Source organism: Ranitomeya variabilis, chromosome 6, assembly GCF_051348905.1.
Source record: "Ranitomeya variabilis isolate aRanVar5 chromosome 6, aRanVar5.hap1, whole genome shotgun sequence".
Classification (NCBI taxonomy): Eukaryota; Metazoa; Chordata; class Amphibia; order Anura; family Dendrobatidae; genus Ranitomeya; species Ranitomeya variabilis.
Genome location: NC_135237.1, coordinates 523336747 through 523362630, shown reverse-complemented (window position 1 = coordinate 523362630; position 25884 = coordinate 523336747). Strand labels below are relative to the sequence as shown.

Below are 25884 nucleotides of genomic sequence, written 5' to 3'. Positions count from 1 at the left end.
TTGGCAACCACTTGCCTACCATTGCCTGGATGGCTTTTACTATTCTGTAAGATTGGAGAGCTGAAAAGCAAGACTGAAGATTCTTGACATAAGGTGGAGAGGCTATTCACAGGCAGATGGCCGGCATCTTGTGTCTTCTCCACCTTTTGATTCCAACTGTGTTCTGAGGCCACTTTGATATTCTGTACCATTGACAGGCTTTCTTTCTTCCATTCCCTTACTTGAAGAATTGTATTTTTCTTGTCACCTCCATGCGGCAGATGGAAGTTTTTGAAGTCGTCAAATCAAGATTTAAAAAAAATAAAAATAAAATGGAGAATCAATTGATCGACAGTGCCATCTGTTCTGTCCTGCCTGCGGCTTTTTACTGTACAATAAATGAGGGAAAATAATGAAACGCCTTCGCAATGCCTCTTACGCCAGATCTTATTGTTTCTGTTTATGACTTTGACAGTTTTAGGCTCAACCTAAATTTTATAGAACATTGTACATTTTATGGTAGTACTAACCAGTTCATAACTTGCTATCTTAAAGAGAAAAAAAAAAAATATATATTATACCAGGTCAATGCTCGAAGTGTTACTGCAGAAAGAAATCATATTAGGAAGTTGGTCAGGGAATTCTGCTCTAGTAAATCTATATGTAATTGCATATTTATTGGAAGACATGCATATGTATAGAATAAGTTTGTCATTGGGCACCCAATGATTTAAGTAATTTCTTCTGCTGTGATTTACACAAGGGCAGAAAAGCAAAATTACCTTTCTAAATAGAAGTGAAAATCGATATTTGTATTGGTATGGAGATTCAGAGGGAAACTGTATCCCTTCAAATGGATTTCTGCCTTGGATTAAATACATGAGGTCATCATAATGGACTTATGGAAATGTAGAACGTATAACTCAATTCCGAGAGCTTTCTACATTTTTACCCAATACCTATTGGAAAATTTGAAAAGGGGAAATGTATATGCACAACTGGGGATTGTGGGTAATCATCATGTCATGCAGGATGGAGATGGCTCATGGTAGTGAAGTAGCTGCTTGTTTACTCCTTTTTTTTACATAAGGTTTTCTGTGTGGGTCATTGGCATAATGGATTTTATAAGTGCAGCTGTAGTATAGGCTTTGACAGATGTGATTGAGCGGAGTTCGTCTTAGCACAATTCATGATGTCTTGAGGAGTTTGATACAGTGAAATATACTAAATCCCAGATGGGTGTTACACATAGCCGTGGGGCCCGCACTCCAAAATACTCCCAAGCTTCACTTCAGAACTTGCTGCTGAAAGTGCTCATGGTGGTCTCATTTACAAAGGTCTGGATGGCAAAATCTTAGCTGGGGGGGTGTAAGTGAACATGCCTAGCACTGGCCCATGTTAGTCAATGGGATTGTGAACAATATGGTACCAGAACCAAGTTTGCTACATAGATACAGTACCAAGTCAAGCTTACTATGTTGATATGTTAATCAACCCAAGCTTAAAGTGTATGTATATGTATGTATAGATGTGTACATAATATAATTTCACTGTAATAGTAGTATGTAGTGTTGCGAAAGTGGCTGTCTAGTATAGAAATGAATTGCAGTCTTCGTAGATCTGCCATATTCAAACCGCAATCGCTATACTCATTAAAAACTGTGAATGCTATGTGCAATTTACGTAGTGCAGCCTCCTGGGGTTAAGTTGCACAATATAAGCTTGCATTTTTCCAAAGAAATATTTGTCTTTGTGGTTAAAGAGGGAAAAAAGGCATAAAAAAGCCCACATTTGACATATGGTGGCTTCCGAAAATATTCACCCCGACCACGTGCTTATTTTGGCTTTTTATCTATTTTGTTACATTACAACCTGTGTTTTAAACATTTTTGTAATCCAATTTGTGTGTGATGTATCAGTCTAAATGGTCTAAGCTGGTAAAGTGAGAAAAATAGAAGCATCAATTAAATTTATGGGTTCAAATTAACTAAAAATTTGCATGTGAATATTCACCCCTTTTTACCTATGCAGCTCCTAAAAAGTTCTGGTACAACAATTCTCTTTAGAAGTCACATGCTTGGTGAAAGTCCCACCTGGGTGCAATCCAAGTGTCAATGAAAGGCCACACAGGCTGCAACACAAACAAAAAAACCCCCAATCACTGATGATCCCTTGGAGCATTATCAAATCCATTATCATCAAATGGAAAGAAACTGTACCACAACAAACCTGATGAGATTGTTTTCGTGGCTGTCCTATCAGCCTGGGCAAGGAGGGTATTAATCAAAGGGGCAGCAGTATGTGTCCATACGGCCACAATAAGCCATACACTCATAGAAGTGGTCTATATGGAAGAGTGGGCATAAAAAAAACCATTACTTGCACACAATCATTATGAAGCTAATTTTGATTTTGCCAAAAGATGTGGGGTACTCTCCAAGTTGTAAAAAGGTGCTGTGGTCAGATGAGACAAAAATTGAACTTTTTGGCCACCAAGATAAACATTATGCCTGGCCCCAAACCAACACAGCTCATCATTCTCACAGTGAAACATGGTGGTGGCTTTATCATGCTGTCGGGTTGTTTGGCAGCAGGGACAAGGAAACTGGTTTGCATCAAGGGGAAGATGGATGGTGTGAAATACAGGGATATTCTTGAGCAAAACCTGTTTCAGTCTCAGTGATTTGAGACTAGGATGGAGGTTCACCTTCCAACAAGACAATGACCTAGTGGCTTGTCAAATTCCATACCTTAATCCGATTAAGAATCTGTGATCAGACTGGAGGATTGCTGTTCACCACAGGAAATGTCTAACTTGGAGGAGCTGGAGCAGTTTTGCCTTGAGGAATGGTCAAAAATCCCAGTACAAAGATGTGTTAAGCTCAGAGACTTTTCCAAAGTAACTTGCAGCTGTAATTGACACAAAAAAAGTTCTACAATGTACAGACATTAGGGGGTGAATAATTGTTAGGAGTTGAGTTCCCACTGCTGCACAGGGGGGATCTCGGACCATGTCTGCTGCGGTCTCCCATTCTTCTCCAGCTGCAGTGGAGTCTGCTCAGCGGAGACGTCGGTCCCAGCGTCTTGCTCAGTCTCACTCTGTGCAAAGGGTTACTGCTGCTTTTCCAGCTTCTGCCATTGAAGCCAGTGCTGGGCAGCGGTGAGCAGACGCTTTTGGGACTAAGTCCTGCATTTCCCCTTCTGAGCATTCCCAAGGCAAGATCTCCCGTTGGAGTTCGAGGGTCACATGCTCAGATATTGCAGCAGATCCCATTGGTCCTCCAGGAAGGTCCTGAAGGTGCTCAACTTCTGTGGCAGCCTCCCATTGGTCCTTCTGGGAAGGTCCTGAACTTGTTGCAGCTATAAAAGGTTTGCATGGCCACACGGCCATGCGCTAGTATACTCTTGTTTATGTGTGTATGTTGGGAGTGAAAGTCTCTCATTAATCATCCCCTCCCTTGTGTTTGAATGCTTGCGTAAGGAGGATGATAGTAATCTAGCGCCCGACTTGTAACCAACACTAGTACATAAACAGCGTCTATTGCTGTGACCGCCAGTGCGGCGCTGTGCGCTATCACCGCGCTTTCCAAACCCAAGTCTGGGTGGTTAGTGGCGTCCGCCAGTGCGGCATCGCATGCACTCTCGTGCTATTAAATTATTAGTTTTGTTACGTGCGGTACTGCGGCCCTGTGACGCAACAGGGTTCGCCTATTTCACACAGGGTGAAGCTAACCCGTGTGTATCCTCTTTGTACCGCCATATAGTCCGTCATTGCTTAGCAGCAGGTTCCATCTCTGCACGGTGGACCCCGGGCTGCGAACGCACCTTATTCCTTTTCTCTAATTATTTGGTGAGTTCCGCTAGCCCTAACAATAATTATGCACAATGAAGTTTTCAGTTATTTTGTCCTATTTGTTTGCTTCATAATAAAAAGAAAACCAAATGTTCACAGTTGTAGGTATGTTCTTTACATTAACTGATGCAAACCATCAAAGCGGTGAAATTTCAAGTTGAGGTAGCAAAATTAAAAGCCAAGTAGGTGAATACTTTCGCAAGCCGCTGTAGTTGTGTCCCCTTATTTGAAGAATATCTGGATACGAATCTAGAATACAAGACTGTTCATTGCTATGGTTCATTGCTTGGTATGTATTGTGCAACTTCAGTTCAGTGATGTTTGTTTGACCATAAGGGGCAGAGGCGTAGCTAGGGATTTCGTTCAGGTGGGGCGAAACTTCTGAGTGGGCCTCTAATGCTGGAGTCACACTTACCGTATGGAAAATTAGTCCGAATCTCCCTGCCGAGAGTCGCAGGAGTGTTCTCCGTATGGTCATCCGTGTGTAATCTGTTTGCAAGGCGATGATGCGATTTTCTCGCACATATGTATCCGTATGCAGTGCGATTGCTATCCGATTACAATGCGATTTTAACATGAGCTTTTACATACAGCAACTCTGTCATTTACACATCGTTTTCAAAGGAAATTTGTCAAAACACAGTGATCTACTGTGAAGACACCGAGCATGAACTGCGGTGACCTCATCACTGGCATTTTCCCACGGTCCAGAGGTCACTGGAGTTCGGCCTGGCTGGGAGCACAACCTGTGAAGTCACTGAGGCTGAGCTCACAGCATCTCATTCACCAGTGGTTTTCAGCCTGGACAGTCGCATTGTGACACCGTCCAGATTGAAAAGTAATTATCACCCAGACATGGATTATGGCGTGGGACAGAATGACCAACAGGTATGGTATATTGTTGGTTTTTATTTTACCTTTATTACAGGAGATCAATGGCTTCGGTGGAATTAGGTGAGGTCATAAGTGTTATGATCCGGTGACCGTGGAGCAACATGAAACTTTATCTGGAGAAGGTGGAACCTGTACTGACCACAAACCCTGAACTTAACACCGCAACTAGAAGTAGCTGTAGGATGTGTTGTGAATTCTGCTCTTGGGCTCCCTCCGGCAGTTATAAGTGGTAGCGCTGCTGTCTTTGGATCGCAGCATTCATCAGGTGTGTCCACTTATTGCAATTCTGACTGGGCTATTTAGTCTTGCTTGACCCTTTAGTCAGTGCCACTTGTCCATTGTTCCTGGAGGATTCACATCCCTGCCTGGTCTCTCCTGCTTTGCTGTTCATTTCAACAAAGATAAGTTCTGGCTTTGTTTTTTGCATTCCACATGCTGTGGGCCTTATAGTTCAGTTCATTTCCATGTTTTGTCTTGTCCAGCTTGGTCTGTATAAGGATTTGTTCAGCCAAGCTGGTATCTCTGGAGATGCAGATATACCCTCCATATCTTTAGTTAGATGTGGAGATTTTGTATTTTCTGTGGTGGATATTTTCTAGTGTTTTAATACTAACCGCATAGTATTCTGTCCTATCCTTTCTATTTAGCTAGAGCGGCCTCCTTTGCTAAATCCTGTTATTTCCCTCTCCTCTCACAGTCAATATTTGTGGGGGGCTGTCTATCCTTTGGGGATTTTCTCTGAGGCAAGATAGTTTTCCCTTTTCTATCTCTAGGGGTATTTAGTTCTCCGGCTGTGTCGAGGTGTCTAGGGAGTGTTAGGTACATCCCACGGCTACTTCTAGTTGCGGTGTTAAGTTCAGGGTCTGCGGTCAGTACAGGTACCACCTTCTCCAGAGTACGTCTCATGCTGCTCCTAGGCCACCAGATCATAACAGGGATGTACCTAACAATCCTAGACACCTCGACACAGCCGGAGGACTACATACCCCTATAGATAGAAATAGAAAACTCTTGCCTCAGAGAAAAACCCCAAAGGATAGGCAGCCCCCCACAAATATTGACTGTGAGAGGAGAGGAAAAAACACATGCAGACTGAAAACAGGATGTAGCAAAGGAGGCCACTCTAGCTAAATAGAAAAGGATAGGACAGAATACTAAGCGGTCAGTATTAAAACACTACAAAATATCCACAGCAGAAAATACAAAAATTCCACCATCTAACTAAAGACAGGGAATGTAAATCTGCATCTCCTGAGAATCCAACTTGACTGAATAAATCCTTACACAGTCTAAGCTGGACAAGAAAAAACATTAAATAGCACTGAACAGAAAAGCCCACAGCATGTGGGCTGCAGAAACAAAAACCAGAACTTATATTTGCTGATTTGGGCAGCAGGGCATGAGGAACCAGACAGAGATGTGAAACCTCCAAGAACAATGGACAACTGGCCAGGAGTAATGGATCCTGCACACCTAAATACCTAGTAAAGCTGCAATAAGCAGAAACACCTGCCCTGAATTACAACCCAGAGACAACTGCACTACCACCAACAACCACCGGAGGGAACCCAAGAGCAGGATTCACAACACAGAAGTATGGTTTAATTACGAATATTAAAGGAGTCTGTGTCTTTCTTTCAATTAAAGGACTTTTTCTGCGTGTCTGTGTTTCTTATAATGTGACTATTGTGACTCAATTACTAACCTAATGGTGACATCAACCCCCCCCACAACTATTACCCCACTTGCCACCGCGACAGGACAAATGGGAAGAGCGAGGCTAAGTGTCTGAATTGGCACATCTTAGAGATGCACCTCTTCTGGGGCGGCTGAGAGCTGTTGGTTTGTAGCCGGGGGGGAGGGCAGTATCCATGGCCCCTTCCTGGGCTATTAATATCAGCCCGAAGCTGTCTGCATAGCCTTTGCTGGTTATTAAATATGGGGGGGTCCCCCATTTTAATAGCCAGTAAAGGCCAAGTACACAGTTGTGAGCTGATATTAATAGCCTGGGAAACTCCATGGGTATTACCCACTTCCCAGGCTATAAACATCTGCACCCAGTCATCGGCTTTCTCTCTGCTGGTTACAGAAATTGCATTGAAGCCTACACCATTTTTTTTCCAAAAAATCTTTAAGTACATGTCCAGTAATTTGCACACACTGTACTAATTGAATTTGTCATAGACTTCTATAGATCTACCTATTCCATTTGTATTCACTGTATGTCATCCATCCCTTCTATCCTGTCCGCTTCTGCAGTGATTTTACAGAACACGGAATTACCGGCTTTTCTTAAAAAAAAATAAATAAATAAAATAAAATATATATGTGTATATATATTTATTATATTATTACAGACCAAAAGTTTGGACACGCCTTCTTATTTAAAGATTTTTCTGTATTTTCATGACTATGATAATTGTAAATTCACACTGTAGACATCAAAACTATGAATTAACACGTGGGTGGAATTATATACTTAACTGAATATATGTCTTATATTCTAGGTTCTTCAAAGTAGCCACCTTTGCTTTGATGACTGCTTTGCACACACTCTTGGCATTCTCTAGATGAGCTTCAAGAGGTAGTCACCGGGAATGGTTTTCACTTCACAGGTGTGCCCTGTCAGGTTTAATAAGTGGGATTTCTTGCCTTATAAATGGGGTTGGGACCATCAGTTGTGTTGTGCAGAAGTCTGGTGGATACACAGCTGATAGTCCTACTGAATAGACTGTTAGAATTTGTATTATGGCAAGAAAAAAGCAGCAAAGTAAAGAAAAATGAGTGGCCATCATTACTTTAAGAAATGAAGGTCAGTCAGTCTGAAAAATTGGGAAAACTTTGAAAGTGTCTCCAAGTGCAGTGGCAAAAGCCCTCAAGCGCTACAAAGAAACTGGCTCACATGAGGACCACCCCAGGAATGGAAGAACAAGAGTCACCTCTGCTTCTGAGGATAAGTTTATCCGAGTCACCAGCCTCAGAAATCGCAGGTGAACAGCAGCTCAGATTAGAGACCAGGTCAATGCCACACAGAGTTCTAGCAGCAGACACATCTCTGCAACAACTGTTAAGAGGAGACTTTGTGCAGCAGGCCTTCATGGTAAAACAGCTGCTAGCAAACCACTGCTAAGGACAGGCAACAAGCAGAAGAGACTTGTTTGGGCTAAAGAACACAAGGAATGGACATTAGACCAGTGGAAATCTGTGCTTTGGTCTGATGGGTCCAAATTTGAGATCTTTGGTTCCAACCATCGTGTCTTTGTGCGATGCAGAAAAGGTGAACGGATGGACTCTACATGCCTGGTTCCCACCGTGAAGCATGGAGGAGGAGGTGTGATGGTGTGGGGGTGCTTTGCTGGTGACACTGTTGGGGATTTATTCAAAATTGAAGGCATACTGAACAAGCATGGCTACCACAGCATCTTGCAGCAGCATCCGGTTTGCGTTTAGTTGGACCAATCATTTATTTTTCAACAGGACAATGACCCCAAACACACCTCCAGGCTGTATAAGGGCTATTTGACCAAGAAGGAGAGTTATGGGGTGCTACGCCAGATGACCTGGCCTCCACAGTCACCAGACCTGAACCCAATCGAGATGGTTTGGGGTGAGCTGGACCGCAAAGTGAAGGCAAAAGGGCCAACAAGTGCTAAGCATCTCTGGAAACTCCTTCAAGATTCTTGGAAGACCATTTCCGGTGACTACCTCTTGAAGCTCATCAAGAGAATGCCAAGAGTGTGCAAAGCAGTCATCAAAGCAAAAGGTGGCTACTTTGAAGAACCTAGACTATAAGACATATTTTCAGTTGTTTCATGCTTTTTTGTTACGTATATAACTCCACATGTGTTAATTCATAGTTGATGCCTTCAGTGTGAATTTACAATTTTCATAGTCGTGAAAATACAGAAAAATCTTTAAATGAGGTGAGTCCAAACTTTTGGTCTGTACTGTATGTATGTATGTGTGTGTGTATGTATATATGTGTGTATATATTAAAAAAAAAAAATATATATATATATATATATATATATATATATATATATATATATATATATATATATTATATAATTAGTGTGTCACTGACATAGATAGAATACATATCTATTCTATTCTAACCTGTCAATGTGATTTTGCTGTACACCATATATGAATTGCCAGATTTTCAAAGGACACTGGTGCGTGGTCAGCACTCATATGGTCCGTGTGGTGTCCGATGTTTTCTCGCACTCATAGACTTGCATTGGCAAGACTCGACCGGTATACGTGTAAAATCGCAGCATGCTAGAATATGCCCAAGAGAAAAAGGTGATGTGAGCTGCCCCATAGATTAATACTGGTCTGAGTGCTATGTGATGTTTTCTCGCATGGCACTCGTCTGTATTCCACGCTACTGTGACCCCCGGCCTTACCCTGTAACTTTGATTACAACTGGGTGACGCAACCTAAGGCCGGTTTCACACGTCAGTGCCTCCGGTAGGTGTAGCGACCGTATTCTCACGTACCGGAGACGCTGACAACATGTCATCGGGTTTTCATGGACTGTGTGTCCATGTGCAAAACACGGAGACTTGTTCCTTTTCTACCGGCAGCATGTCCCGCAATACGTCCCACACACGGAGAACAGTGTGCACTCTCCTCCGTGCGCACGGCCGGCCGCGGGAGAAACAGCGCTGCTGTAAATGCTGTTCCCCTGCGTGGGGTGCTGAAGCCGGCTGTCATCCCTTCTCCCCTGTTTGGCCGAAAACAGCGGGAGAAAGGATGAAAGAAAAACCGACGTGGGGTCCCCCTATATTATCCGGCAAAACTCAGGTGTGGGCTGCTATTCTCAGGCTGGTAAGGGAACATGGCCTAGGGCCCCCCCCCCAGCCTTTAGAAAAAAAAAAAAAGCAGCCCGCAGCTGCCAAGAAACGGAGCATCTATTAGATGCGCCAATTCTGGAGCTTTGCCCGGTTCATCCCTCTGCCCTGTGGCATTGGCATATGGGGTAATAAGGGGTTAATGTCACCTTGCTATTGTAAGGTGACATTAAGCCGGCTTAGTAATGGAGAGGTGTCAATAAGACACCTATCCATTACTAATCCCACAGTTTTGGTATTGCCGCCATATGGTCAGTGGTAGATACTAGTGATGAGCGAATAGCATTGTTGCTCAGGTCTCCTCGAGCATGCTTGGGGGATCTCCAAGTATTTTGTAGTGCTCAGACATTTAGTTATTGTCGCCTCAGGTCCATGATTTAATGCTGCTTGATAGCCTGAATACCTGCTGGACAGCCTGAATACATGTGGGAATTTCCTAACAAACAGGCATTCCTCACATGTATTCAGCCTGGCTAGCAGACGTAAATAATGCAGCTGAGGCGAGGAAAACTAAATGTTCGAGCACTACAAGATACTCTGAGACCACCCGGGCGTGCTCGGGGAGACCCGAGAAACAATGCTATTGACTCATCACTAGCAGATACTAGTCCTACAGAACATGTATAAAAGATTACAGCACAGTTACAGATCATGACTTACCGCTGGCATTCTTTCTGATGGAATCGTTCACTTTTCCCGTCTTTTCCATCTGGCCCAGACCGACATGACTTCTTCCAGCCACGAATCGGATGCAGAAATTATAACAAAGACACATTTCACGTCTCATATTTTCAGCACCATAACAATCTATTCCCAACGTTCACAAACTCCTCATCCTGCTGATACTCCAAATACTGAGCCGCTGCTGCCTTATGTGTCCTTATTACTGCACCTACTGTGTGGTTCTCTGTGCCCTCTAAATTCTAAAGCAACCCTCTAGAATATAGCAATGCTGGGTGCAAGTTCCCTAGAAAACAGTGCCCACATTTTGCCCCCTAGAAAGTAATATTGCCCTGTGTGCCTCTTTGACAGTCACAGTAATCGAAGTTCCTCTACAACAATAAGTGCCCACTTTACAGTTAATAATGTCCCAAGTCTCCCCCCTGTACAGCTCCCCTATACACAGTATAATGCCCCCTCAATGGATATCTACTGACCCTTTAATATCTCCCAAACTGTTTGATGGCCCCCCTAGATAGCCTCCAAATAGTATAATGCACCATATAGTCCTCAATACAGTAAAATGCACTCCCCATAGACCTCCATATTGTATAATGCATTCCCCATAGGCAGACTCTATACTGTATAATGCAGCCACCCATAGGCAGTCTCTATATAGTATACTGCACCCCCCCATTCCCAGACTCTGTACTGTATAAAACAACCCTCCCCATAGGCAGACTATATATAGCATAATGCAGCCCTCATAGGCAGTCTCTATAGTATACTGCACCCCCATCATAGGCAGAATATATATAGTATAATGCAGCCCCCCATAGGCACTCTCTATATATAGTATACTGCACCCCCCATAGGCAGATTATATATAGTATAATGCAACCCCCCATAGGCAGTCTCTATATAGTATACTGCACCCTCATGGGCAGACTATATACTGTATTATAATGCTACCCTCCCCATAGGCAGACTATATATAGTATAATGCAGCCCCCCATAGGCAGTCTCTATAGTATAGAGGAGCTTACTGGGTCTGGTCTAGTACGGAGTCATGCCTGTTAAGCTGAGACATAAAGGCATTAATAGTTTAACTGCTAGATAATAAGAGCGTTGTGTGTGTAGTATAACGTTTTATAGATATTGTGTTTGGTCTCATTGCTGTGGTCTCATAGTGACGGAACATACTGTATTGACCTTCCTACTGTTACCCATGATCTAGTGGATGGATGAATTTTCTTTCGGTGTTAGTCGAATAGTGTTCAAGCCCCGCTGTCTCCTCATTGTGCTGTTGCATCCAAGTAACCTGTTCACAATTGGGCCCCATAGCAATTGCTATACTGGTAGTGATGACCATGAATGTGTATATGGATCATTCTCCAAATTTATACCAATAATGTAGCAACCTGGAAGGGTTAGAAATGTACAGTTGCTTTCTTCTTGCCTGAAGGTTGCAGTGAATAGGGCTGAAGTGCAATACTACACACCAGGTACGGACTGTGGCTGAAATTCAGTCCTGGCATTTGAAATCACACAGGCCCATGTTGTCCCCGTCCCCAAGAACCAAATGGGATATATCACTAATATTATCCTGGATGGAGGAAAGGAAGATTTTCTACAAGACCAATATTCTGATACCCGTGGCCTATTGGGGTAAGTGACGGAGTCAGCGACTGTGTGCTCCATCACAACTCTTATCAGTATGGGTGTCTTGAGAACAACAATTCTGTCAATGAAGCAGACAAGGTGGCCCATGACCAGACAGGCGCTTCTGGCATTTGCCAGAGTTGCCAGATGGCCAGTCCGGCCCTGCTACACACAGCCTGCGGACCAGCATGACGCTGTTTTTGTAAGAAGGTTGTCATGTATTTCTTAACATGGTCTACAACTGTAAGGGGGGTGATAATTAACATTTGAAGCCCTGTTCACTGTGTTTTGGAACTGCAGCTTGGTGATTTATATAAACCGATGATTGGAGAAGAGGGCTTCTTGGTTATGTCTTACAATTGATTGCCATTTCATTTATTTTTCACTCCTCTGTGGAGTTTAGAAAAATCATTGCCTCTGTCATTTATCAATCGGCTGGGTGAGCTCACTAGTAGCACATCACATCAAAGGCCTTTAGTAGCCTCTTGACACTGTGCAGTGCCCTGTAATCCCTACAGGCTACATGGAAATAAACAGCGGGACACACAATGCCTGACTGATAGAACTTTTTCTTCTGAGTTTTCATCTTCATTTTTTTTTTTTTTTAATGATGAGACTTTACAACCATGTGTGCTATTTGGAGATTTCTTGTAATTCAGAAAAAATTGTGCCATACAGATACAGGCCACGGAGCAAACCACTTTGGCCTGATCAGAACTGTTATATAGGGAAACTAGTCTTGTTGTCCAGAGCAACCAATCACAGTGCAACTTACATTTCACCAGAGCAGTTTATGAAATAAAAGCCGTACTCTGATTGGCTGTTGTGGACAGCGTAACTATCTTTACTGTTGCACCGTTTTTATAAACAAGGCCTATGCGGTTTCCCCTATAGCATAGCAGACAAACTGGACTTGTCGTCCTTGACAACCACAGACCTGCTTTAATTTTGTAAACGAAATCTTCACTATGATTTGTTGCTATGAGAAATCATTTTTTTTTTTTTAAAGATCACTTTAAGAGACCCAATGTGATTTTTATTGTCATTGCTGCTAGTGTGCAGCATTTTACAAATGGGCAACTCCTTTTTAAAGGAACAGTACAGGCAAAATCTGGCACATTTGTGCCTCAATTATCAAAATTGTCTGAAAAGACACAAGTCCTCGTATCCCTTAGCAACCAATTTGTAAAACTTTATGGAGTCAAGAAGAATTTTTTTTTTTCCTTTTCGACTTCATAAATTTGGCCTATAGTGTTCTTTTTAGAGCAGAGTTGTTGACTTTGGTGTTCTTTTCCATGTGTCATGATCCACCTCTAACCGTTTTTTGCCTTGCGTATTCCCTTGAAGATTGTGAAGATCATTTCTGTGTGTGATGATTGACGGAATCGATGGGTGATTGGTAAGGTGGGCCTTAAGCGATTCGCGCAACTTGGTTAATGAGCCACGTCTGTAATCTGTGGCCACTGAACGGGAGCTGTCAGAACCGACTCTTGCCTGGCTACATGCGCGGCTCCTCTTTTGATTAACCAGCCTGACATGACATCATCATTGTGGCATGTCGCTCATGTGACGTCACTTCAGGCCACCTAATCAAAAGAAGAATGGCTGTTGTCAAGTAAGACTATTCTCCCAACTCACATCCAGCTGCCACAGATTACTGCTGGATGTGGCCAATGGACTAGGTTGTGTGAATCCATATCGACCCACTCTAGTGATCTGGTGTTGCCTCGGATATGATACCTTTCTGAATGCTTTGGTCTGCTGGGGACGACCAACCGATCCTGATAATAGAGCTCTGAAGAGTCCCATCTTTATGGAGTAGAGGTCAATCATGTGCACCTCTGCAACATTAACTCTCTATGGGGCAGCTGGAGATGGCCCCGTTCTCCGAATTGGTGCGCGTTCCCGCAGTCAAACACTTTACAAACACATGCAAACAGTTTTAGAAATCTACCTATGGGGGAGCTTGTCAGGACTAGGACCAAACTCTTTCCCCATAGAGTATGTGAGAGAGGTGGGGTGGGCAGGTTGGAGCGAACTTCTCTATATTTAATTAGCTGTTTTGTGATATTTTTTGTGAGAAAAATCTTTGTAAAATTTCATTAACATTAGTGATGAGCGAGTGGACTAGTTGCTTGGGTTTCCGGAGCACGCTCTGGTGACCTCCGAGTATTTGTTAGTGTTCGGAGATTTAGTTTTCATCACCTCAGCTGAATGATTTACAGCTACTAGCCAGCCTGAGTACATGTGGGGGTTGCCTGGTTGCTAGGGAATCCCCACATGTATTCAAACTAACAGTCGCAAATCATCCAGCTGCTGCGTGGAAAACAAAATCCCCGAGCAGTCATAAATACTCGGAGACCACCCGAGCATGCTCGGGAAAACCCGAGCAACGAGTACTCTCTCATCACTAATTAACATCAAATATTAGTGGGTGTAAATCCAATACACATTATCTATTGACAGGATTGTATTCCAATAAACACACTGATCCCTTCACCAGGAGATAAGTGCAGTATATCACACCCTATTGCTCCCTACAGGAGCCCCTACCTGTTAGCGAAGGATGGCACCCTAATGTTAAATGGTATGGCGCCCTCGCTCGTTGGCGGCTGTCCCTTATGTTCCTAAGCCGCCCCTACTGTAAAGTGCAGTACAGTTAGAATGAGGAGATAAATCCTGACAATGGATTGTCAAAAATAGTCACAAGCTAAGAGCATTGAATTTATTGATATTGTTTTATGATTGCTCTATTGCTTTTCTGACTCCTACAGTCCATATATAGTCCATATGCAGCTGTCCTTGTCCTCCCTTCCAGGTTTTCCTAACTTGACTATGTACATTTTATTTTACAGCCAGTTATGGATCAAATCCAGTATGCAAAGGTTGTCTGTCGTGCTCAAGAGACAACGGGTGCATCCGCTGCCAACCAAAACTGTTTTTCTTTCTGCGAAGAGAAGGGATGAGGCAGTATGGAGAATGTTTGCATTCCTGTCCTCCTGGATACTATGGACTAAGAGCGCCTGACATGAACAGATGTTCAAGTAAGCCGTTTTGATTTATTGCGCGTTTGTATTCTCTGAACACACACACACACACACACACACACACACACACACACACACACACACACACACACACACACACACACACACACACACAGCACTGCTTGAGCCACTGCATTTGCCATGTTACATGGACGTCCACTGATGGTCTTCTTTCTTCTGGATTGAAGATTGATAAGTTCATACTAAAATATGATCTATCTCATGGCCTGTGCTTCCATTAGATAAAGCTCTACTGTTCTGATAAATGGGAATGTTTGAATTCAAGGGATATTCCTATGATCATAAATAGGTTTTGTTATGTAGTGCTTGTAAATATATAAGTAATTTTGCAATTTATTGCTTATTATTTTCATCTGCTCTTAAGAACTCTTTTTTTTTTTTTTTGTTTTTTTTGTTTACAGCTCGTTGCCTTGGAGACAGACCACTGGTTCTAGACAGCACAACATGTGCAAGGTTTACAAGCTCTTTTCTAATGAGCCTGTAAACACTGTTTTAAAGCTTGCCAGGATTACTGTAGCTTGCTGTTTATCCCTTAACCTTGGCCAACTTCAGCTCAGTGCATACAGGCTAGACAGCAGCAATTATCAGTCTCTTTGGCAACAATCTGTAAACAAAAGTGTTAATATCTCTAGAATAGCTGAAAATTTGAATAAGAAGTAAATTGCATAAGTGCTTGGTTTTGTTTGGTATTTTTTTACAAGCGCTGTTTGAAAACATCCATCCATGAAGATTGGAAGATCCTTTTTATTTATTTAAAAAAAATAAAATGGGTGACCATACTGCCGTCTTTGGGTATTGTCTGCACTGTAGTCTGTGTCTATACTTTATGGCATCTGCAGTAACTGGGAATCAATTGACAGATAAATGACAGATGATTAGTCTCTAGTAAGTGATTATTGAAGACTTATATAGGGTTTTTCCATGACTCTTGTGAATCTAAAGCTGATAACTTATTTTGACACCTGATATCCCCACTGATCAGATGTTTGCAGCAGCTGTAAATAGAACCAGCACTGCTCTTTACACTGTGTAGTGGCCGTTCTTGGGTACTGCAGCTCATCTCCTATTAATTTCATTGAAAGCTAAGCTGCAATACCCAGAAACATTGTACTGTGCTGAGGTATTATAGCTCTATACAATATGGTTACGGTAATATAATGACTATATAGTAATAAATGTAGGTGGAATTTAACTACAAGGGTTTTTCACATTATGATTACATATAGCTGGGATATGTCGTCACTTGCTGATTAGTGATGAGCGAGTGTACTCGTTGCTCGGGTTTTTCCGAGCACGCTCGGGTGATCTCCGAGTATTTATGACTGCTTGGAGATTTAGTTTTCATCGCGGCAGCTGAATGATTTACAGCTACTAGCCAGGCTGAGTACATGTCGGGGTTGCCTGGTTGCTAGGGAATCCCCACATGTACTCAGCCTGGCTAGTAGCTGTAAATCATTCAGCTGCCGCGATGAAAACTAAATCTCCAAGCAGTCATAAATACTCGGAGATCACCCGAGCGTGCTCGGAAAAACCCGAGCACCGAGTACACTCGCTCATCACTATTGCTGATTAATGTCGGGTGCAACTGACAGAACTGCCTTAGGCTTTTTCCTGAACAGTGACATTTCCATTATGCAGGGAACCGCAATGCAGCTCCATTAAACTCCCTGGGATCCCAGAGTTGGATAGCAGCTCCACCAAGTTTGATGAATAATAACTAAAGTCTCAGGGTATATCCTGAAAATGTGACATGCAAGAGTATTTATCAACCGGTACAGTGCGTTGATGAGAACTTCATGCCTTGTAGGAATTATGAGGACAACTTGCCCACACTTGGTCAATGAAAGAATATAAAGACAATTTGTTAAATAGTCCATAAATTAGTAAATGGTTTTGATCTTTCGCTCCTTCCTTAAGGCCCTTTCATTAAAACCTGCCTTTAATAAATCCTAGAACATAAAGAACCAATATATTGTAAGGAATCTTTCCCAGAAATAAATTTTTCATGTGATTTACAGACTTCATTCAGAGTACCAACTGTGTCTCTCCCTTTCCATTACAATATCTTGAAGACGTCACTGTGCTGCTCTTATGGTTTGATGCTTATCAGACAAAACACTTATGACTTTATGCTGCTCCCATGAGACAAGAGGGGGCTCTATAAAGAAAGCTTCAGAATCCATAAAGCATAATAAGTGTCATATTTGTGTGATGTTTGATGTGGTCAAGAATAACTTTCCACAATCAATGTTATCCATAAAAAAAAAAAAATTTCCAATACAAACCATACAAATGTATTGCATTGTTGTGAGCGTACGTGTATTAAGTTTTTGCTATAAGTGGAATCCACTACTTTTAAGTTTTGAGACAAAGAAATAAGCTGAAGCACAAGTTGGTGTACGTGCAGTGTGTAAGAACACGTTAACGCTGACTATTGCACAGGCAAAACCCTAGAAAAAACCCCAAAATGAGCTGATAACCAAGTACCCTAATGTTACTTACATGTACTGTTAGCTACGTACTACAGGGTAACATTATTTTGTTAAAAAAAAAGCAAAAGTCCCCAGACTATTTGGAGCCAGTGATCTCTGATGAATTGAGATTTGCATCGATTCAATATTCAGGGGAGATATATTTTGACGTCGTAGCAAAGGGACAAGCATGATTCCTTAAGTCAAATCACCATAACTCCATGCTAACCCCTCCAACTTAATATTGTTCTGATGGATGATGCTATCCATGCCATGTTTCATATATATATATATCACTGCCTACCTTTCTGGATGAAATACATAAAATTGAATAGCTCTGTAAACCACACTCCTAAAGCCATATACAATCTGTAACGTGTGTCCAATCTGTCTGTGTAAATGATTGGTGGTGGCAGCTTGTAGTTCCCTATTTTTTATTGTTTTGTTGGCAGTGCCCATACGTGTGTGTGTGTGTGTGCAACGGATAGATAGGGACCACAGGAAAGTTCAAAGTAAAGTGTCTTTAATGTTGAAAGTAACTTACAAATGGTATCCTCCGGGACATCAAGACAGTCCATATCTGAGACTGGTTCTCATGGGCGACTGCACCACCATGTCATGCTGAGGGGTGACGGGCATTTTGTCTTTGCTTGGCTGTGTTACTTCACACATAAGCCGGATGTTGCAGAGCCACCTGCACTGCAGTTTGCAAGCCAAGACTGACACACCCAGTGTTTTTAAATGAAATCTGTGGCCATGGGCCACTTGTAAAAACGATAAAAACGCATAAAAAAGGCATACATATGCATCCTATCATTTAGAATGCATTCCGCAATTTTTGTGCACATGATGCGTTTTTTTCCGCGAAAAAAACACATCGCAGTAAAAAAATGAACATGTTCATTAATTTTGTGGATTTTTCGCGTTTTTCCCGCTATTCTATGCATTGGGAAAAATGCGGATTTCTGGCAGAAATGTCCGTTTTTTTTGTCAGGAACTTTCTGCAAGAAATCCTGACGTGTGCACATACCCTAAGGCCCGGCTGGAGAGAGTGAACCGCCTGACTAACATCCTGTAGTTCACTCCAAAAATAAAAGCCCTTAACAGGTTTTCCTAAACATTGCCTTGTCCAAATAACTTGACCAGGTCCACACTTACTTTTATTTTTCACTGCAATCACAGCTATGCCTGTGACTGCAATGCACTCCAGCCACCTCAATACTCTTCTGTGCGCATCCTGGGGGATATACATAGACCCTCACATATGATCCCCCTCACTGCCTCACTGTGTGTGTGTGTGCCATGTTTTTCTCTTCCATCCAATGGGTTGGACATGTAATGTAAATGAAATCCAACTTCTATGTTCCAAATATTGCTTTATTCTCCTAGTGGTTCAGAAAGTATTAGTAGGTTCGGGTGTTCCTAGATTTCCCAGTCAGAAAGAAACCTCTTGATGTCACTTTGTTTCAGTCATCTTTAGCAATCCTCTTTGATGTGACTGCAAGTTTAGCATAGTTTACTAATCCCGCCGTTGTGCAGTAACACATCATTTATGTAATTTGCTTGTAAAATGTCTAATTTTTTTTACTGTCATTCAACCTTTGAACAAATTGTTGCTGATTATTTGTGTCAAAGTTGCTACATGTAAACCTGAGTGTTCTTAGGATTAGAAGAAATGTTACAAACTAGTCCGCTGTGATGGGAAAAAAAAGTTGCTATACTAAAAATACCAGTGATTAAATGCATGTAAACTTCCATTTTTCTTCAAATGGAATCTGTCACCAGGTTTTTGCTTCCTCATCTGAGAGCAGCATAATGGAGGAAAAGAGACCCTGAATAGACCGATCTATCACTGTCGCCAATGCTGCACTCGGTAATCTGAGGTTTTAGATGTAGCACATAGCAGAAAGTTGACCCCGCCTACATGACAGCTTTCTGTGTACATTGTCTATGGACAGTGAACTGCTTATCAGAGGAGGGGGTGTGGTCAGAGCAGGACTAGCAGGAGCTGTAGTCCAGGCAGTGATAATATCCTGCTGAAAAAAACACATTGTATTGAACAACACATAGCTTAATAAGTGACACACATCCCTAAAATCAGTGTCTCAACCCCTACCTCATGCTGCCTTCAGATTACATAGCAAAAACTTGCTGACAGATTCTTGCATTAGTAGATTAGCTGAGTTTTATCAGGGCTGTGTGGGGGTGTGTTTTTCTTTGAGGGGGCGGACGTTCCAGGAAGGAAGCCATGATTTTCTAATTTTAGGGTATTCTGCGCATGTTGGGGTATTTTCACACATTGATTACCGTACTTTTGTGGATAAGACGCACCCCAAATTTAGAGGAGAAAATTAGGAATTTTTTTTTTAGCAAAATGGTAGTGCTTCTTATAATCCATGCGTCTTATTGCTTACTTGGGGTGGTGGCTGCGGTGAAGCAGGGCGTGAGGGTCCCAAGGTCACCGCTGGAGGAAGAAAGAGTGGAGCGTTGCTGCAGGCCGCAGCGCTGAGATCTCATCTCCAGAGATCTTGGTGCCGAGATCTCCATCTGCGCATGCACCGCCCCAGGACGGCAGCCATTTTCCCGGAGTCCTGTCCACCGTATAGGAAACCATGTCACTGCGGGGGCTCTGTGGTTTCACAAGATGTCGGCAGAGCCCACGCAGCAGTGCACCACACCGCACATCCAAACACCCCCTCATCCCAGCCTGCGGCCAGGAAGGTATATCAGCATTATAAGACACACCCCCATTTTCCCCCCCAAATTTTGGGGAATTAAATTGCATCTTCTAAACCAAAAAATATGGTATGTGCTGTGAAATTTGTTGCAGAAAGTTCTGCACCTTCTCATTCATCTGGATCCACCCTATTCAAAATCAAACATTTCGGCATCCAATTCACCATTTGGGACATTGCCACATAACGTAAAGTATTGCAAGTTTTTGGAGAGGAAAATCTTAATTTTCACGATCAGCCTTGTGCATGAGATTTGAAGAAATTGCATGTATATGCTCAGAAGAATACTGTATATTTAGAAGTGTATAAGTTTATCAGCCCTATGAGTTTGAAATCCACAGCATGTCCATTTTGTGGATGTCAGTGTCTTTGACTCTATAAAGTGCAAGAGTCAAAATGTGTGGATTTACCACTCCAATTTTGGAAACCATTACACTGGTATTGTCAAAGTTCTACCTGTGGGGATAACAAAATTATACCTCTTAACTAAACCTCCCCTTATTTACCAACCCTTAAAAATAAAACGGTGACACCAAACTTCTTTGTTTTAATAAAGGCTGCTGTGGCCATAATTATCCAAACAGACAATAATAAAACATCATATAATAAATAACAATAACCCGCTGGGAGGGGTTCTTGAAGCTCCCAAAATCTGGTGATTAACAACCATAAAAAGCGACCATAAAATATACCATCAATTACTCTCAGCCATTACCCCACTAGCTCGGGAGCACCATAACCACAAGGCTTCCAATGTTCACTTGAACTTCCTGGGGATCCAACAATCACTTGCCGTAACTCCCCTCCACAATTCACCAGATCCAGAACCATATTAATTCCAAATTGAGGAATCCATATCCCAATGGATCCCCCAGAACAATTGGTAACCAACTTCAAGGACCCTCCCTACCGCCAAGAGCCAACATGACCCCAAAAAATCCCTTAAAATCACCAAAAATATACCAAAGAACCATAAAGGGTGGGTGGGACCAAACTTGACCCCAGTGAGGGGGAACTGAGGGGGCCCCACCCATAACCTGGCCATATAAATGACCCCCAAAAAGTACCACCCCCCTAACTGATGCCCCACCTACACCAACCCATTGTCATGCCGGCATCCGCCCACGTAATGTAAGGAAGGGGGTCGGCTCTGCTCCGGCCTTTACTTATCAGCTGTGGACTTGCCTCATGAGACTGTATTCTAAGGGTATGTTTCCACGTTCAGGAAACGCTGCGTTTTTGACGCTGCGTTTTTCCGCAGCGTCAAAAACGCAGCGTCCAGATGTTACAGCATAGTGGGTGGGATTTCATGAAATCCAGACTCCACTATGCGTTAAAAAACGTATGCGTTTTTGCCGCAAAAACGCATGCGTGGTGCGTTTTTTCGAAACGCAGCATGTTGCTACTATGAGCAAAACACGCAGGTACACCGCAGGTGACCTGTCAGTGACCTCAGGTGCAGTTTTGGTCAGGATTTTACCTGCATAAAATCCTGACCAAAGCCTGAAGCAAAACTGAACGTGGAAACATACCCTTAGACTAGGTTTACTTGGGGAGGATTTGAGGATTTTTTTTTTTTTTTTGTGCATATCCACTCCAAAATACTATTTAAAAAACTTGTAAAAAATGTACAGAAAACTCTTCCTTTTCATTTCTACGAGAGATGAAATCCACTTTGCTCTGTTTTTATACGAGGAGTATTTGAGTTTTTTGTTTTCCCCTGAAGAGGTTTTTTCAAAATGCCTTGTAGGGAAAAAAGTGCGCATGACTTCTTTGAAACAGAGCTTGACTACTCTCCATATTAGATGCTGTCATACCAAAAGGCTGCAAAAAATGCTTCAGGGGCAAAACTTAAACTTTTCAGGAAAAAAACTTCCAAAAACTCCCTAGTGAAAAAAAAAATCCTGAAAGTTTTTGCTTGAAAAACTTATTTTTGAACTATTAAAAACTCCCTGTGAATATAGCCTTAAGATCAGACTCCACTGAATGGAACCACTGAAACCCAAGCAGTCATCACACCTGGGGCTCAGTCAGATGTTTTTATCATACAAGTGCTATCCGTGTTTTTTAACGTATGCACGCTTAGTCTATGAAGTAGTTAAGTGTACAGTTTATCCTTTTTTCCTAGGAACTAGTGGGCTGCACAAAGGCATGGAGATTTTTCCGATTTTATTGTTCTGAGTCTCTGATTAACCTCTCCAATGCAAGTCTATTAATCCTTGAAAAAAAAAAATCTGACTGCATTCGGGTGCCATCAATGTGTGGTCTGTTTTTCAGACTATTTGATTGAGGTTTTTCAAGCTTCTATTTTACCAGTTGTTGTTGTTTTTTGATTTTTTTTACCCGTTTAAGGCCAAAATTGACCAAAAAAACCTTTGCAGAAATTCAGCAGCATTGTAAGATCCCAATTAAGTAGATAAGGTCACAGAAAATCTCCAATACATATTTATTGGAACCATCTGCGTGGAAATTGAACTCCAATGTAGATTTTTAAAATCTGCACCTTTTTTGATTCTTTCTGTGAAATCTGCTGTGAATTCCAGTGTGACATCTCACGGGTCTACAGAAAAATCTAAAATAAAAAAATGCCCATATTCCGGTTTTGCAGAATTTGTTGATGCAGTGAAGGGCATGTTCACACATTAGCAGATTTGCTGTGGATTTTAGATGCTTATTGATGATGAGCATATGTGCACAGATAAGGGGCTTGGGTGCTAACCGTGTCTTCGGCGTGCTCGAAAAATATATTCAAGTCCCCGCGGCTTTGTCTCACATGCAGGATTGCCTCACAGCCGCGAGACGTGCAGTCGCGGGGAACATATTTTTCGAGCATGCTGAACACACTCGTTATCCGCAATGCTCAGGTGATAACCATCTTATCAGAGCACGTTTGCTTATATTTCATGTTGTTTTCACATAACAAACAGAATATAATTGGTGGTTTTACAATTCATTACCGTAGTTTTTCAATGTAGGTTGTGGGTGCGCAGTTTTTACAAAATTTTTGCCACGTTTTACAAGTGAATTGATGGGGTAATTGACAATAAAATTTCATGTGGTTTTGCTGTGCCAGATTCCTGGCTAGTCAGTCTTATTGTCAAGTAGTCTGCTTTATGTCCTTACAAATTCATTTATTCCTTTAAGGTATTGTCGGAAAGAAAGCCTATAGTGGTTTCACCTCTCTGGAGGGCATCATGCATGACGTGAAATACTAGTATAGTACAAGACTGAAGAACAAAGACTCATTTACAGCTTCTCATACATAGACGTTGCCCATAGGTTTCCTCGTTGACCTTGACTGCTTTGTATTTTTATATATGTATTCTAAAAAAAAATCCTCGAAATTTATAAAGTTGGAAAAAGCCTCAGGGAGTTCACAAATGGTTATTTCAGAAGTTCTGTATTTCTCAGACACAATGAAACCAGAATGATTTATGCAGTTGACCAAAGGAGCAAGTATTGTGCCGTATGAAATGAGTTCCAAATGCACGGCGCTGTAACTCCGAATGTCTGCTGATAGTTTGCATTGATGCTGGATATAGTGTTTCAGAAATGAACCACATATTCCTCATAATGTACCTGATTTATAACGTGTGTGTGCCCATTGTTCCTTCAGGTAGAACGTTCTTCTGCTGTTCAGACGATTGCTCCTTTCCCCTCCCCCATACATTAGGATAGCTATGAGGACGATTTTATTTATTTTTTTTACATTTTTAAGACCACTTTTTTTTCTGTTCTTTTTATATATTATGCTCAGAAAGAAAAATACAACAAACCCACAGACTAAGGGCTCACACCCAAATCGGTCCAATGTGGTTCCTGAAAAGTGGAGCGAGCACATGCGATTTCACAGCGGTTTACACCTGCTCCTCAATAGGAATCCGCAGGTGTAAAACTGCAGGTGGAATCTGCACAAAAACTGCACAAAAACCGCAGCAAATCCGCGTGTAATCCACAGTGCGGTTTACCTGTGGATTTTGCAAAAACATTGCGGAAAAATCCGCACACCATTCCGCACCGTGTGCACATAGCCTTACACACCAGCTGCTTCCTGCTTAATAGCCTGTGGCTATAACTTTTGTGACTTGCTCCTCCCTTCATTCTAGAAAATAACTAATTAACCTCCTGAAACTGTGAACTCTATGGGGTGTTAAGTGCTGAATCCTACTTCTTAAAGGAACACACACCATAACGAAGCATAGATCAATGCAAAAAATTCATAATTTTGACAGCTCAATAGCTCACAGAATAAGTTGAACATCCTGCAGCACTGAACCATACTCAAAACATTAATGTAATCCCCAACTTTGGGGTAATGCAAAAAGAGGTCATGTAGGTGCCCATGATGATGGAAGTCCAGGGTATCCTGGAAATTTGTGTGTAACGTCCAGTAAGGTATGCACAGAAGATACTGAATTTTTTTTTATAAGTTTTAAGTAAACAGCTCTGTAAAAGAGCAGCTTGTAATATACAAAAAGAGAAAATGCTAATTGTTAAATTTCTATTTCAGGGTGCAGAATCGAAAATTGTGACTCTTGCTTTAGTAGAGATTTTTGCACTAAGTGCAAACCAGGATTTTACTCTCACAAAGGACGTTGTTTTGAAGAATGTCCTGAGGGATTTGCAGCTTTGGATGACACTATGGAGTGTGTAGGTGAGCAACGCCTTCTCCTCTTTAAGGATTACTGATGTCTACACCCAACGTCTTTATTCCAACCTTGGTTTGGGAACTACTGTATGTAGTGTCCATTCATGTCAATGTTCATCAGCGTTTTGGTTTGGACTGTATTTTCTTGCAGGCCATTTTTGGTAGTCTTAACTAAATAAGCGCTGACCCAACATTTCTCTTTTATCTCCATTCCCTTCAGATGGATGTGAGGTGGGACCATGGAGCGAATGGGGAACATGCAGTAGGAATAATAGAACGTGTGGATATAAATGGGGTCTGGAGACAAGGACTCGACAAATTGTAAAGAAACCAGCAAAAGATACAATCCCATGTCCAACCATTGCTGAATCTAGAAGATGTAAAATGGCATTAAGACACTGCCCTGGAGGTAAGATATCTCGGTAGTCAAAAATCAATTTCCCATTTACAGTGTTTTTTATTTTTTTTATTTTTATTTTGGCCATTCCCTGTTCTCTACTCCTTTTCAGTTTCTGGCGATGTGAGTTTTCCCATTCCAGACCTTTTTATGGCAAATTCAAAGGTTATGTAGGAAAATCTTTAAGACCCACACCTACATTGAAGTTGGGGACTTGTGTGTGTGTGTGTATAATATATATATACACTCACCGGCCACTTTATTAGGTACACCATGCTAGTAACAGGTTGGACCCCTTTTGCCTTCAGAACTGCCTCAATTCTTCGTGGCATAGATTCAACAAGGTGCTGGAAGCATTCCTCAGAGATTTTGGTCCATATTGACATGATGGCATCACACAGTTGCCGCAGATTTGTCGGCTGCACATCCCAAAGATGCTCCATACAAGGCAGGATGGATCCATGCTTTCATGTTGTTTACGCCAAATTCTGACCCTACCATCCAAATGTCGCAGCAGAAATCGAGACTCATCAGACCAAGCAACGTTTTTCCAATCTTCTACTGTCCAATTTCGATGAGCTTGTACAAATTGTAGCCTCAGTTTCCTGTTCTTAGCTGAAAGGAGTGGTACCCGGTGTGGTCTTCTGCTGCTGTAGCCCAT

The 25884-nt window shown here is 42.0% G+C and overlaps 1 protein-coding gene across 2 annotated transcripts in view; it reads left to right on the top strand.

Moving 5' to 3' along the window:
- RSPO2 (R-spondin 2) overlaps window positions 1–25884 on the top strand; it is a 176227-nt gene that overhangs the window by 106492 nt on the left and 43851 nt on the right. Inside the window, exons 1-4 of one of the 2 annotated variants that reach the window (XM_077271071.1) lie at window positions 12767–12854; window positions 14760–14948; window positions 24689–24832; window positions 25047–25235. In XM_077271071.1, coding sequence (XP_077127186.1) covers window positions 14867–14948; window positions 24689–24832; window positions 25047–25235 — 415 coding nt within the window. In that variant the 5' untranslated portion in view covers window positions 12767–12854; window positions 14760–14866. Of the gene's footprint in view, window positions 1–12766; window positions 12855–14759; window positions 14949–24688; window positions 24833–25046; window positions 25236–25884 lie in introns of those variants that run through there. The other variant, XM_077271070.1, reaches the window with a different exon arrangement.